Here is a 15,653-nt window from a genome sequence, read left to right as displayed (position 1 = left end):
ACAATTTTTAATAGACTAGATATAATTATAGATTTTTCTTGGTTTTTAAAATTCGTTTTTGTAATTTTTTATCACAAAAATTTTGCAATCGATTCATTTTAAATTGTTTAAGTGCATAATTGTCTCTGGGGGAACTGATATTCCAAAATTCATTTGCATTTCTGTTGGAATTTTAGGGAATTTTAATTTTACTGATTTATAATTCGCCAAATTTGATTGTTAGACGACAGCTAGTGAATATTGATTCATTCATTCGTTGTCTATTAATGTTCGGATTGGAAATTCGTCGATATTGGATAGTTCGTTGACCTGGTTGTTCCAAAGAAAATGATCTAATGATATTCAGGGATAAATCAATTAAAACGATTAATTAAACGTTCCTTGAATTGGATTGAATTGGATTATCGCACTGGGTTCTTCTATTCTGTGCCCCTTCAGTCAAATTTTCCACCAATCACTGGCCCACTTCTCTCACTCGCCCTCTCAGGGCGGATTTTTCAGATAAAATAAAAAAACAACAACTCCCTAAATCAATTCCCGTCGGAAAAAAAATCCCGGAAAAAGGTGAAATACTTTTCGATCCCGTAGCGTAGGAAGAGAATGTTTCATTAACAAAAGTGCTGACAGCATTACACTCAAAAGAAGATAACTGAAAAAGTTGTTTAATGCGAAAGCTTGGCGAACGATGTGACACGCCCACTGGTATATTAACGTACTTTTTACAACTGACCAATAAAAGTCACTGACGAGTGGTAAAAACGTGAGTGTAATTCATCTTCGGATTAATGTTCCTTTCAACAATATGGCTGGATATAAAATTTCGAATGAAGGGGCATAATGGTGTTATTGAAAGGCGGTTGAACTTTATTGATGCGATTAGAAATTTAGTTTTATCTGGGTAAACACAGAAATATTGTCGGAAATTTTCCGGAACTGCCACGAAATTTCTCCTGAAAATTTCGTCACAGTATCGTAATTTTGCAGTCGATTCAACAAAAAATTACGATACTGTTGTAAAAAATTACGATATTGTTGTGAAAAATTACGATACTAGCGTTTCAAATTTTCTCGTCAATTTCGTAATCGATAACTGAGAGTTCCGTAATTTTTCCGGAATATTTTCCGCTGCGGACTGATCTCCAATAAAAATTATCCAATTACCAGTCGCAATTGAATTTTTATGCAACGTTACAAGTCCCCCCTTGTCCTTTTGGGACTAATCATGATTACAATATTGACAATAATTCCCTCTCTTGTTAGTTAATGATTGAATTACCTGCGAGCGGAGGACGACGCGAGGCTTGAGCTAATTAATGCCCGATCAACGCGAGAGATTTGGAGTATTTCCATGAAACTGTGAAGGAAAGAATATAAAAATAGTGAATAATGCAATCGACAACCATTAACTTCTAAATTTCCGAAGTATTTCTAATTTAAATAGTTTCTTGGGGAGTTATACGCTATCGATTCACTCCTCGTTAGAGAAACAGACGGCAATCAGTTTGACCCAGTTTTTTAACCGATCATCTACAACCCACCGGGAACCCTGGGTAGACGCCGCACAATCATGGCAGGACAATTGCCTCCGGAAATTGAAAAGTGCAGGTTGAAAAAGGAGAAGTGGAAAAAAAAAAAGTCTGTTAAAACGCACAGACCCGAGGTGATAGAGAGGGAGACCCGTACAGAGGTGGGGTGAAGTGTACCACTGGATTTCTTATTGTTCTTCCAATTACCTTCAACCTGTAATCTGGTGATGAAATAGTCTACACGACAATGGTGTAGCTCCTTTGGCTTCCGTTTTCCGGAATTTTCAACAACAAAAATGAGTTGAATTGAGCTATTAACGAATAATTTAATGGCCTTTGTCATATCGAGGGATAAAAATGCGATCATTATGATGAATTTTCGAGTAATTACTTGGAATGCATAAGAACTTTGATAAATTTGGAAAGTTATCGCAATTATTTTTTACCATAGTCTGAATTTTATGATGAGAGTCGAATCGAGGTGCAACATTGTAGTGATTGTAATTAATTATATTAATCATATTGCATTAATTATGTATATTATATATTAATTATGTTAGAATTTTTATTATGCGGCATAATAATTTTTCTCGGGCCTTTAGTGAGCTGATTATAATTAATTACAATCAGGGAAAACATATTACTGTGCCTTACGATACCCCAGTAATTTTTATTAGAATCGTATAACAAAAATTATCAGATTTTTCGTACCGTTCACTCTCCTCCGATTTTCAATTTAAAATTTTCTCCTGAATTTATTATACATATAATTATATACTTATTATTATCATCAGAGGTAATTCCTCAATAATTCACACTTTCACAAGAAAAACGTAAAATCTGAAATATCTCGGGATAGTAGAGGATCTTATCACCGATTGCATTACCAGTACCCACTTCATTTCAAATGTAAGTAACTTTTACCCTCAAAAGCGTACTCAGCTACCCTCCGTGTGACACTTATTTCCCCTTTTTGCACTTCTCGAGCATATTGTCTTTCGAGACACTCCCATAGTACCCCCTTCCATACCATGTTATCCACCATTTCACTGGCTCATTCCTCTGGTAAAATCATCCCCTCTTCCCTCATCACCGCACACATACAGGGGGTACATCCAAACTGCAAGTGACTTTATATAGAGTGAATGCCTTACAGCTTCAGGGCTGGCGCACGTTTTATTACTTTACGTGCTTGAATGAGTACCAGACGTCCGGATGGTGGCTATTGCAACTTATATTACCCTTCTCGTATCAGACTGGCCTCCTCGTCTTACTGTGTCATCGTCGCGTACGACCTGGCCAGCGTTGCCTGACATTTACGATTTTTTTTTTTTTCGTACTCGAGGCTGATTTCTTTTTACCGATGGATCATTCGTAATAACGGGGTTATTTAGGATATCTCAATTTTATGGTGTTCGTCGTATGGGACATAAACACAAATTTATTTTCAAATACGAAAAGAAATTTTGGATAAAAATTAGACCTCAAAAGGGCGAAAACGTGGGACCAAATGACAATCAACGATTTTTTAGGTCAAGTTTTGTTGGAAAAATTAGACTTGGGGGGTTAATTTTTCGGATAAAACTACCCTTCATCCCCCATTTCACCCCCCGGAGCGATATTTTTAACAAAAATTACCCAACAGCTCCATCGAAATCAATCACCTCTCAAAAACAATTTATTTTCCAACTATTTCGTAATGATCTTGTTTTATTTTCGCACCCTCATGTCATCCGGATGTCTTGAAAATTTACCCCTCTGTTCTACGAATAAAAGAATTAATTTTTTATTGATGATAAAAGTCACCAAATTACGTTATTTCGTTCGACATGGCGATGTCCATTGTATGTGACATATCTGCGTGACCCTGGTGAGGTATCTGCATATACTCGTTCCAGTGTACACGCACAATTTTATTACACCAATACACTCCACAGCCACTCGTTCCGGATACATTATTTATTTTATGCGAGAATATGCCGTGCTATGACGAATTTATAGGCGCAAAGATTGATTGTTCGACGGGCGATGGAAAGGGTGGGGGGGGGGGGGTGTGATAGAGGGCCTGCATATTTCGTAGTTGTGCTGGTCATATCGGTGGCACAATAGTGGCGTTGAAATAGTTACACACGAGTGAGCCCTCAACCAAAAGATCGTAAATTCTTTCATGAGGAAATTTATTCACATTCAGTTTGCATTTCATATATTTTTTTTTTATTATTATTATTTCGAGGAGTGGAAATTTTATTCTCAGTGAATATAAAACCGCATTTCCCGCGAATTCATACGGATTTTAACTGCTGAGTATTGATAAAAATTGTGATTACAGTTAACCTCTGAAATTTAATATTTATTATTAACAATTAGAAGCGAATAATGATTTTCGTGTAAAATTCGACCATCAGCGCATGCAGATAATTTTCATCAGTGGATGATGCAGTACCTTTGAACCCTCACCCCACCGCAAGTACGGGGAATCCCCAAAAGAGGTTAAACGAGATAGATCAATGTTGGTAGTAGTGAACCGATGAAATAGTGGTATTCAGAGCGATGAAGGAATCCCCGTTGCGGCTGCCTGATGAGGCTTGTTAGAGGGCCACACTACCACCAATGGCAGTACCATCCCTTTACCTCTCTCCTACACTCACACACGTATAACATTTGACCTTACGAGTGCGAGGTGGAGTGGGTGAAATGCTTTCATAATGGTAACATAGGGGAACTATAATTCTGTCATATCCATCTAGTATAAACGCGCCGAGGATTCTCCAGGGGAATCCCTATCGTAACGATAAATGCTGTCAAAATATCAAAATGAAATGAAGTGACTGGGGGTTATCGTGATTTACACTAGAGACTGATGTAAATGCTATAACAATTGTCAGTTCAGCTTCTTCGAGAGAATTTTATTATTAAAAAGCTTGAGAACTTTCCAAAAAAAAAATTCTAGAATTTTTAAAAAGTTCGTCCCGTTGGAAATTGTTGTTCCCGAGCCATTTGAATGATCATATAATTTTTTTTAATAAAAAGGGCAACAACGTATCGTCCTTGTACCCCTTATTTTTTTTTCCCAATATACCATTCCTACCATTTTGGTCTAAAAATACGAGAATTCTCGTTACGTTCAGCGTATATTGTATTTGAATATTCATTGTTATCATCAGTATCTCGAACAAACATCACGATAAGTCACGGTGCCACCTATTTCCCCCTGGGTATGAATGATTCTTCGAATCCCTCGGATTATCCACGTACTCCCCCGCCCTTCGCAATTTCTCTCTCCTTCTACCCCTTCATAGCTCTCATTTTTCTCTCCACCAAAATGACTCTCGTACTAGTCGGCGAAGCGTTTGTACAACTCCCAGAGGCACATACCGAATTGCCAGTTCTTCGTAGGCCCACCTTGAATAGGATATCGCGTGTTTTGGATAGATTACAAATGATGACGGCCAAACTGATGGGGCGAAAAAGTCACTAGGTAGCTGGTGCTATATCTTTTACGATGTAATATGAGGATACAATGAGTTTTGTTGGCTTTTAACAACAACTAGACAACAGCCGCACCAACGCGTGATTAAGCATCATATCCAAGCTTCAATCCCGTGCTTTAGCACTCAATCACTTCATTTACCCTAATGAGATGGAGACATTACCTTCCCCCCTGTCGATATCATTGGAAATCACGTAATTCGATCAGTACGATTTTACCCCATAATTTAATTCGTCAAAGAAATTGAAGATTTTTCTTGAAATTTGAAAATCTTTCGCCTACGATTTCAAATATTGAATTTTCCTTTTAGCAATTAAAATTAGAATGATTCACCCGTTCGTTAACAGTCTCCCTCGACCCCCTCTTCACTAAGATATCACCCCCCCCCCCTCCACCCCATCATCCTGATCCTCATGGAGTGTCGTTTGCTGACGCATGACACTTGTAGATACAAGTGCAACTTCTGTACTCAACCAGTTGATCTCATTACCCAGTTTGTAGTTATCCTTCACAGTCGCAATGAGTATGTACTCGAAAAGATGCGTCTGCATATGGATTATATGTACAAGAGTTGATGGAATTTCTCTCCCTCCGGAAGTTTGTGAATTATGTTGAGAATGTTTGGTAATTAAATTTGCTGGGGGGGAATAGCACAGGGATCAGTGAAAAGCTCGAGAAATTTTCGATGAGAGAATTAGGCAGGTGAGCTTGTTCAACACTTTTGACTCTGGAATTACAGAACAGAAATTTACGGGGTTAAGTGAATTGACAATAGGGCTTTGTTCCACAGATGTAATTAAATATGTGGAATCTGAATATTTTTATTGAAGTTTACATTTCAAAATGTTTATTTAAAATTAATTTATGGTTGGGTTGAATAGGTCTTTGTATGATTTGGATTTTTTTTAGTCTCGTGTTTTTTGTTGAGATTGAAAAACATTTTTGGGGGGGAAAATTTTGAGGAGTTTGGGGTATGATGTTTTCTTGGGTCTGAGGAGAGTTGCATGAGGGGGACAATTGTTAATGTGAGTTATAGGGTCTAGGGTATTTGTGAATAAAATAATATTCACACGTTTGAATGATTATAATTATGTAATTTATAATATTTTCTCACTCGATCTTTTTGATTTTTGTTGCAGATCCTAATTTCAGGGAGCCCATTACGAATGTCACAGCCTCGGTGGGAAGGGAAGCTATTCTGTCATGCATCGTTCAAGAGCTTGGAGCTTACAAGGTGAGTAATCAATTGGAAATGTTTGAATAATTCACACCTGACAGAAATGACAAAATTGCATGGAACGGATGTCCTTTAATATTCAACAATCTCATTTTAATGGCTTAAATCACTTCGGAGAGGCTCCAGCTTTCCATTCGCAGAGTGGTCTTTCATAAATTTCAAAGATATCCATAAGACCACTGAGCTTTCCTCATTTATCTCTCCAAGATTTTGGTTACCATAAATTCTACGAGAATCTAATGCTCTTTCGCGAACACCAAACGTTAATGACTCGATTTAAAGCCCAAATTATCAGATAAATTTTGTCCTCTTCCTCTTTACAAATTTCCCATTTATGCACTTGCAGACGTTTTAATTATATCCTTCACTCCGATGTACTCCAACGTATTAATCACGTCATTGAGAATGTTTTCTCATTCATAAATCACAAATGTCATCATAATACTCAAATCTGCAATTCCGTTATGATATTTATGTCGAGCTCAAAATGTCACTCACGATGACTCACTCGCGGTTACTTTTTGATCCCTCAGTCTGATTGCACTTTTCCTCCCTCTCACCTCCACCCCACCATGAACCGTACAATCCAGTGAATTTCCAGTTCGTCGATCAGGTGAAACCAATGTGTAGACAAATTCATCGGATTTTCCTACCCTCCATTCCGTAAATCTATTTCCAGACATTTTCGCAATATTGTGTGTACTGTGGATCGAGTGTAATCAGACGAAAAATATTGTTTCGATGAATATAAATATGTTGTTTGCTACAGTTTGAGATAAAAAAATAGACCAAAAAAAAAAAACAGTTGAAAGCATACAGCTCAACCGTGATGAAAGTCTCTTAATGTCACATTGACGTCAAGTAAAAAGTGAATTATGGATTCTACGGGTATTCCACTCAACGGCCTATATATTTCTCGCGATATTTATGCGCCTCTGGCACGAAATATTAAGTTTCGTCATTACTTCGTCATTCTGACATTTGTATGCTTGGGAGGGATAGAGATGGCGATGAGGAGGAGGGGGAGACATGTGTTTCCGGTGGGCGAGGTTTTCAATGATTTATTATTGGCGATGTTTCAATTTTGGGGACAGCAGGGATGCACGGAAATTCACTAGGTAATTTTTCATTCTGAAGAAAGATTTTGCAATTTTAATTGCACGTTCAAATGAAATTGTTTTGAGTAAAAAATAAAAATGGTTAACAGTTTGAAAATGTCCAAATGAAGCTCGAAATTCAGGGATTTAATACTCTCTACCAGTATTATATCGTCCAACTTAATCACCCACTAACCATGACACAGCAGACCCCCCCCCTCCCCCCTTTTAGCCCCTTGATCTGAGGGATTATTATTCAAACATCCTCTTTGCCACAATATTCATCAAAAAGATACGATAACTCGCTTATTTCTGTGGTTTATTTCAACACAACTGAAATGATCCCACATGCATGGACACAGGGTGGAAGGGGGTGCAACTAAAAACAGGGTTGGAGGGGGTGGGAAGGCTCGTGGGGGGGGGGGGGGATAGACTCTTTGAGTCAAGCATAGAGTTTGCGGTTAGGTGGTTCGTTGCACGCTTCTGGCCACAGTTTAAATTCCCATTCGTTGTGTTACGTAGAACATGCGAAAATGGTATACAGGGTGTCCCAGAATTGCACGCCCAGACTTTAAACTTAAGTTGGGGGTGAAATTCTGGATCGAAAAGTCCTGAGCGACTTTTTGATCAGACGCACCCTCTTCAACTTATTCAGGGTTGAAGTTGGACGAATCAGGGGCGTGGAATACCCGGTCGCACGACGGTGAGGAAAACGTTCGAGTGTGGTGGTGTCCCCACCATACCGTACTACTCCCCTGCAGCGGCAGAAAGAGATGACAGGTTGCGGTGGGTAAGAGGAAGGGGAGGGAAATGAAAAAAATGAACACCCAAAAAAAAAAATCATCAGCGATTGATCATTTTTTTTCTCCTTCGCTGAAGGAAAAAATGAAAATCTCATACAGGGCCAATGGAGCTTTAGAAAATTAAATCGCCGGATTTTTTTTTCCAGCGCTGTAATTTTCAACGCTTTTTTGTTCTCCTTTTCGATTAGATTAAGAGATGTAATGGGCCTCAATCGATGGGGAATTTATTCCTCCATCGAATGCCCTTGGTTTCATCCCTTGGCATTAATTAGGGGAGGAGTAAATAATTTTTATGTAGCGGGCGGATGTTCATTTTTTTCATTTCCCTCCCCTTCCTCTTACCCGCCGCCGACTGTCACCTCTTTCTGCCGCCGCAGGGGAGTAGTACGGTATGGTGGGGACACCACACACTCGAACGTTTTCCTCACCGTCGTGCGACCGAGTATTCCGTGCCCCTGATTCGTCCAACTTCAACCCTGAATAAGTTGAAGAGGGTGCGTCTGATCAAAAAGTCGCTCAGGAGTTTTCGATCCAGAATTTCACCCCCAACTTAAGTTTAAAGTCTGGACGTGCAATTCTGGGACACCCTGTATACGAGAGTAGGTAACAACACCTCAGAAATTCAAGTGCTCTTTCTCCGTTCTTCCCTCGTATTTCCATCCATTTTCCATAGGATTGTTGGGGGTATGTGAAATGACGGCGGTGTTTATGGAAAATGTCGGGTTTGAGGGTAAAAATTAAATACAGGGAGGAACGTTATTCGAGGGATTATTCAATGCAATTTTCTCTGGTTTATTTTGGTAGGAAAAGACTGTTCGGTTTTAAACAAAAAAAATTGTCTAAATTTTTTAGAAAATACTAATCTCTGGGGTTCGAGGTTTAGGAGACTTCGAGACAGTCTCAAGTCCTGATTTCGAGTTTTTAACAAATATTCATTTTTACTCGACTTAAGAATTTCAATTTTAAGTTGATTATCACGTCAACTGTCAATTTCATAAACTGAAAATTTATAAACTGTTCGACTAATTCAAGAGCGAATTTATCAGAGTTTTCCTCCGGATAATTTCATTCAAAAGCTCAATGAAAAGCCGATATTTACATTCCATAAATTCATGAGAATCACAATAATTTTAACCCCTCAATTTAATGAACCACGAAATCCGGTTATTTTGGGACTACTTGAATGCCGCTGTCAATTCAATTTTGAAATTGATGTGACATGTTATCCTTGAGTTGAAGCTGTTGCTGTGATGTACAGAAATGATGAGAACCAAGCTCAAAGATTTATCCCGGCATTTCTGGGGTCTCTCGCTGGGGCCAATTCAATAAAATTGCAAAATACAATGGTACAAGATATCGAAGTAACGTCGCAACGCACCGCCCAACCAATACATCAGGCATCATTGTGAAAATTGAACTGTAATAAATCTATATGAAATAAACACGGCGAAAACTCTGGCTTTTTGAGAGGGCCCTCGAAAGCCCTCTCCCCCGTTCCTATATTCCCTTTTGGTGAGGCAATTCCTTTTACGGGATACGAGAGAACACTCTTTCATCTCGTTCAACCGAGAATTTCGATGCAGTTGGGTATTTCCGAGGGCTTCTAGGCAGTGAATTCAATGGATTCAAGATGGAACGGTTCTTAAATAAAATGTGAATATTTATTTTCAATGGGAAATGACTCTGCAAAGTCATGAACATTATAAGGCTCACACACACAGCCATTCACAATTAAATAGACTCGAATTTCATAAATTCGAGAGGATGGGAATTTTTAATAAAATTCTATTTATATGAAATTCATGAGAATTTTAGGGTGACCTATTTCTCCAAAGTAACTGTCGGTATATTCGATGAAATTAACTCCCAATCATGAAAAATTCTCTCGATTCTATTAAGGAATTGACAAGCACTTGACATACTTATTCCTTCAAATCGTAACAAATTTTCTCATTCATTTTATATTTAACATTAAATATCCCCTGATCTCAAATACTCAACACAGTCGATCTTCTGAAGTTGAGAGCACACTCCGAGGAATTATCCACTGGGTTTTCCTTCAGTACCGATTCAATCTAAAATGTATATATATCATAAGTACCACGACCCACTAGTAAGCTTGTCAAACCGTCGAAACGAATGAAAAATGAGGCAAAGAAGATGATATAAAAAAGTTATACATTTTTATTCTGACTTTTTCGCAGTTTATTGCACTCCCTTTACCGTGAAATTCCCTGACTTTATTCAAATTCATCACTTAATTAAACTCACCTGGAGGAATGAAGTTTAAGGGATCCGACGACGGCTATTGAATCAACTTAATCCTCAATGGTGAATTCGCTCGAAGTGTTGACATACCTTTCAAATTAATAGAACCTTCTGTTGAGCAAAGAATAACCTGACCTCTCGTGGATTTTATCTCTGGATTTTGTCAGATGTTTAAAAATATTTCGTGTATTTATGGAAATTTCCATAAATAAATGTTCATTAGACAATTTTCTCAGGTGCTGCCTCCCCCATATTAATACTCGAATTTCTGTCAGTGACAGAATTGAACTTTTCGAATTTTCCTCATGGGAAAATCAATTTGAATTCGCATGTCATTTTGACGTAGTCTTCCGGGCAAAGATATTTCCTTTTGTTCAATTAAAGGATTTTTTTCTTCCTATCCACATTCAAACATCAACGTATCCATTTTACATACAATTTTTGAATGGAAAATATATAAAAAAAGAATCTCCACATTCATTCGTCATTTCTCAGTTACGTTTTTCCGAATCTGTCACGAGGTATCCGGGGACCAGTATAAATAAATTGATCCATTCGTTGTAGTAGTTTCAATCCTATAGTACAATATTGAAAGAGACATGGAAACCAATATTCCCATGCACTCAGATACTTCAATTGGGGTAGCAAAATCACTGGTAGAATGGTTGGACATATTTTTTTTATTTTCATCCTTTATGTACGATTTATTTATAAACTGAGGATAATCGAAGTTTTACTGCCTCAGGAGAGTGTAGTAGTTTATTCATTTCTCCGTGTTTTGGGGATGGCCAGGAGGAGGGGGTAGGACTTATGTGCAGTGTCTCCGCCCCCGTTTGCCCCTGGGGGAGAAAGATGCCTGTTTATTTGAGTCAGCAAAACGTCCCCTTTCACAGATATCAGTTTATTAAAGTCTGTTTTGTCGTGTTAGAAGTTGAGGAAATTTTGATTCGAAAATGTCCTAAATTTCCTGGTCGAAATCCCCTCCACAAGGAAATTTTGGATAAAAATTCGATCTCGAGAGGGCGAAATGTGGGATAAAATGACAATCAACGACTTTATAGGTCAAGTTTTATTGAAAAATTAGACTTGAGAGGAAAATTTCTCTCATAAAACTACCCCTCGTCCCTCTTTCCTCCCCCTGGAGCTCTAATTTTCACCTGAAATTACTTTTCAGGCTGAAAACCCCTGTCTTGATCTGTCCAGAACATCAACAATCTCTTAAATAATAATCTTAAATAATAGTCTTCCACCAAAATTAAATTTTTTCTTTCACAATCAGTGATGTCACTCCATTTCGATTCATTATTTAGCTACCCCGTGCTCAGCTTCCCCGAATGAAACATCTCAATTCATCGGAGATGACGTTCCACTCGATCCACCCTCGCCACTCGTACAAAGTTTAGTTTACACTCTGTAATGGTGTCGGTATCGTTTTCTTCTGTAACACGAGAATCCCATCCAAAAGCCCACAGATAGTGTTTCCCTCGAACTTCCCGGAAAATATCTTTGATAGATAGTTTTTCAATTTCTTCTCAGCCATCAAATTCTATCGAATCGTCATTTCGAGGCTCAATGAATTTGGAGTGAATCTTCACCAGGGATAACTGAACTGTATTCGTTCACGTGAGTGCAACGTGATATCATTGAAAGCTGCTGTGCATTGAATTCTTTGGGTGAATAGTGAAGGCTACAATTAGTGGAGTTTCATAATCGAATCAATATTTGGATGAAGCTGCTAGGGAGGCATCAACTGAACCACTCATTCTCATGATAATTGATCATACAACGACGAATGTTTCATAATGATAATAATTATAATGATATAATTACCTGGACGAGCACTGTCTGGTCATTTGAGTGGTCAAAGTGTCAGTAAACGAATGTAATAAAATTATGGTCTCAAGGGTAAACAGATTTTTAGGTTTTGTGGATCAATGTTGAGGGAAATTTATCAATTGATGATCGACATCGAACGTTCAACAATTGCCCACTTTTTGTGACGTCGGTGGCCCTTTGAAAAGTCGAGAATTGAAAGTGAATCTCGTCGCAGGTAATTTCTTTGGTATTTTTCAACCTCTGGGAATACTTTGTCTCATGATACAAATTCTCCTCAGACTGATATCGTTGAGCTTTAATTGCCTTAATATCCTGCCATTATGGCGACTTGATGCATCTTACATTTGCAATCTCAGTCACTAATTGCGTACTAAATGTATTGTTATTAGCCATGACCTGTCTCTTGCTCCAACACGAGCACGAATTCCGTATGAATTCAAATCTCCAGTTAAATTATCCAGCGGTGGAGCGAGGAATTTAATTATTTCGGGTCTGTGCTGATTGAGGGAATTACATAGTTATTCAAAATTCATGCATTTCGGGATGATTTCTGTCAGTCGATGGCCTGGAGGTTCAGTAATCCATCAAATATCGCGGAACCATTATTTAAACAGATTTTTTGCTTTCAAATCTCGCTCTTATTCTGAAATAATCATAACATTGTTTAAGTATGTACATCAATTAGTATCTTAAAATATTCGTTTTAATTATGCGAAATCTTCATTCGCCATTTATCAGTCGAATCTGCTCACTGCCATGTTAATAACTCATATTTTATGAAAACAGCATTTTTCATTATTTTATAAAGTTCCATCGGATATTGTTGGCAGAATTTTGCAGTGGAATATTTTTAAAAAATGTTATAATTTCCTCCCCTTTTGTTCTCCCAAAAAGGCAATATGGTATCAAAAAAAAATCCATTAATTCCTGATTACAGTGGAAAAACATTTTCCCATTTTCCCACTATCTCTCTACCACAATCTCCATGACTCTATCTTTTTTCACCGCTTCTACTATTTCCCTGTTTACCCATTTATACGTTTTTCTCCTTTTTGAACAAGTGTTAAAGGCACAGATGAACATCAGAACTCGTAGAAATGGAACATTCGTATATACATCCACCCGTGCAATGTTTTAATTACCTCATTTAACTTAGCTCTCTCTTCCTTGGGTATGGGATGCCCTCACACTAGTGCTGCTTCTGATGGAACTTGTATATGTGCCAACATTTTTTCACATTAATTACATTTTACACCGAAGTGTGGAAGTGGTGGAAAAAAAAAAATAGTGGAAATGTAACTAGAGAATTTTAGATGATGAGAATCAGATTTACTTCAACTTTGCTATTTCTCTTACTCAACTTGTGAATCTATTTTTTATTTATGATTTAATACGTAGGAAAATGTTCTATAATTATTTCGCGATGATCAGCAATTATTCTGGAGCCTCGAGTTACGTTCAATTACTCGCACAATCGATAATATTAATCGCAAATCCTTCGAAAATCCGCAAAAACTATTTCCCCTTTAATGAGAAAATTTCGGAAATCCGGATTACGGGTCCATAATCGATGTTGAGGGTGCAGTGAAGACTTGGGTCGACTTAGTGCTGTGGTAGTAAGTCACAGTTATCGATAATAGCCCGGAAACTGTCATTTCTTCATGATAGATTAATTGAAAATTCAATTGGCGTTATATAATTAATGAATTTATGCTTCAAAAATTCGTAAATTAATATCAGATTGATTTATGCAATATCCTGTTACGGCTCTCCGATACTCAATAATTAATTCATTAAATCTGGTTACCAGCAATTTTATTCAACCCAGTACTTATTTCAATTATCATGCAGCACTGATTTCTTTAATTGACATGAAAACTTTTATTTTGTGTCCTTTGACATTGTTACAATATAAAACCCTTTTGGCAGCTGTATCTCCGAAGTCTAATTTTTCCACCAAAACTCGACCAAAAAATTCATTGGTCATTATTTCATCCCCTGTTTCACCCTCTAGACGTCTAATTTTTATTCCAAATTTATTTTCGTGTGCTTAACACATCACTTTACAACGAATTATTCGAACGATCAAATAAACCCTCGAGAGATTGTTTCCTCCCCATCGGCTCGACATTCCATAAAAACCAATCGCAATACTGGAGCTACAGACAATTCCAAAATTTCCAGTTTTATAGCACTAAAAAGTCCAGTACAAAGCACATATCTATCCACAATATTGTTATCGCAAAAATGAACAACCGAGCAGTTGGAGGGTTGGAATAAGAGGATGGTCCACAAACGTATTACGAAATCGTGGCAATTATATGGCAGTAGTTGACCTACCCTGGGCCAATAAAATTTAACGATTAAAATTCAAGCCAAGGGCTAAAGTGGAGAGAGTACGAGTGGCTCTCGGGATTGTTACCAGGAGATATCGTCAGTGCAGAGAAGCGGTCGCACCGCGGCCCATATCCACCCCTCTCTTCTTCACCCCTCATCCCTTCTCACCGTAAAACCGGTGGAATAAACCGTGAGTCCTATGCCCATTATACCTGAGTAGTAACAAAGTCGTGCCAGGCGTTGTTAATGTCACGCTCGTATACACTGTCACGTTGTTTTGCTTGTGTTGTTATTCTGTAAAAGTCAAAGTGGTTAAGTTGTGAGTTGCACATACTTGGAGGTACCCCCCACTGCAGCATGACGGATTGAGAATATCCCCAGGTGTAGGGGTGGGATCATTATCCGTCATCCCAGTGTGGGGACATAAATTTATTTTGAGAGCTGTTGGAATCTGTTCAAATTCGACTAAAATTGTGTTAGTGATTTATTTCCACACGGAGAGAGAAACCCTCATTCGAATTTCATGGGCTTCACGTCCATTATCATATAAATAATTGAGTAAAACGGATTAATCGGAATTTGTCTGATTAATTCACCCGACGACGCAAAAAATAATTTAATAAGAAATAAATAATGATGTCGGTGGAACGAATATGTCGGTTTCACCATTTTCCGAAAAAATATTGTTGGACTGGATGGAAAGATTTGTAATAAATTTTTATTTGACAGAAACACGTCACTTCTGTGGGTACCGTGTCATATTCTGTTTTCCATCGGGATTTCGTCTGGCTTTTCAATGCCATCATTTTTCGAAAATATCGGATCACGTCCGGGGCGTTTTGATTGATGCATTGCTATCACAAAAAAGTGGGAAAGTGTTTTTAAACCACTTTTACGTCATCCGACATCCATTATCTTTATTGAATACTGTAGTATCGAAACAACGGTTTAGTAAACAAGCGTCCGAAGGATTTTAATTGAGAGTTTATATCGCGGAAATAATCGCATTTACGGTATCTTTCAAATTTTATTTGCATCATGAGAAGGCAGTGATTTTCC

At 37.8% G+C, this 15,653-nt stretch overlaps 1 protein-coding gene across 2 annotated transcripts in view; it reads left to right on the top strand.

Annotated features, from left to right (window-relative positions):
• The window catches only part of LOC135169334 (opioid-binding protein/cell adhesion molecule homolog), a 97,309-nt gene that overhangs the window by 57,781 nt on the left and 23,875 nt on the right, over positions 1-15,653 (top strand). For both annotated transcript variants that reach the window (XM_064134240.1, XM_064134241.1), the window contains one exon: positions 6,156-6,250. In XM_064134240.1, coding sequence (XP_063990310.1) covers positions 6,156-6,250 — 95 coding nt within the window. The remainder of the gene's footprint in view (positions 1-6,155; positions 6,251-15,653) is intronic.

The sequence above is a fragment of the Diachasmimorpha longicaudata genome, chromosome 14, assembly GCF_034640455.1.
Source record: "Diachasmimorpha longicaudata isolate KC_UGA_2023 chromosome 14, iyDiaLong2, whole genome shotgun sequence".
Lineage (NCBI taxonomy): Eukaryota > Metazoa > Arthropoda > Insecta > Hymenoptera > Braconidae > Diachasmimorpha > Diachasmimorpha longicaudata.
The sequence above is the reverse complement of the archived record's forward strand: the minus strand, read 5'-3'. Positions and strand labels throughout refer to the sequence as shown.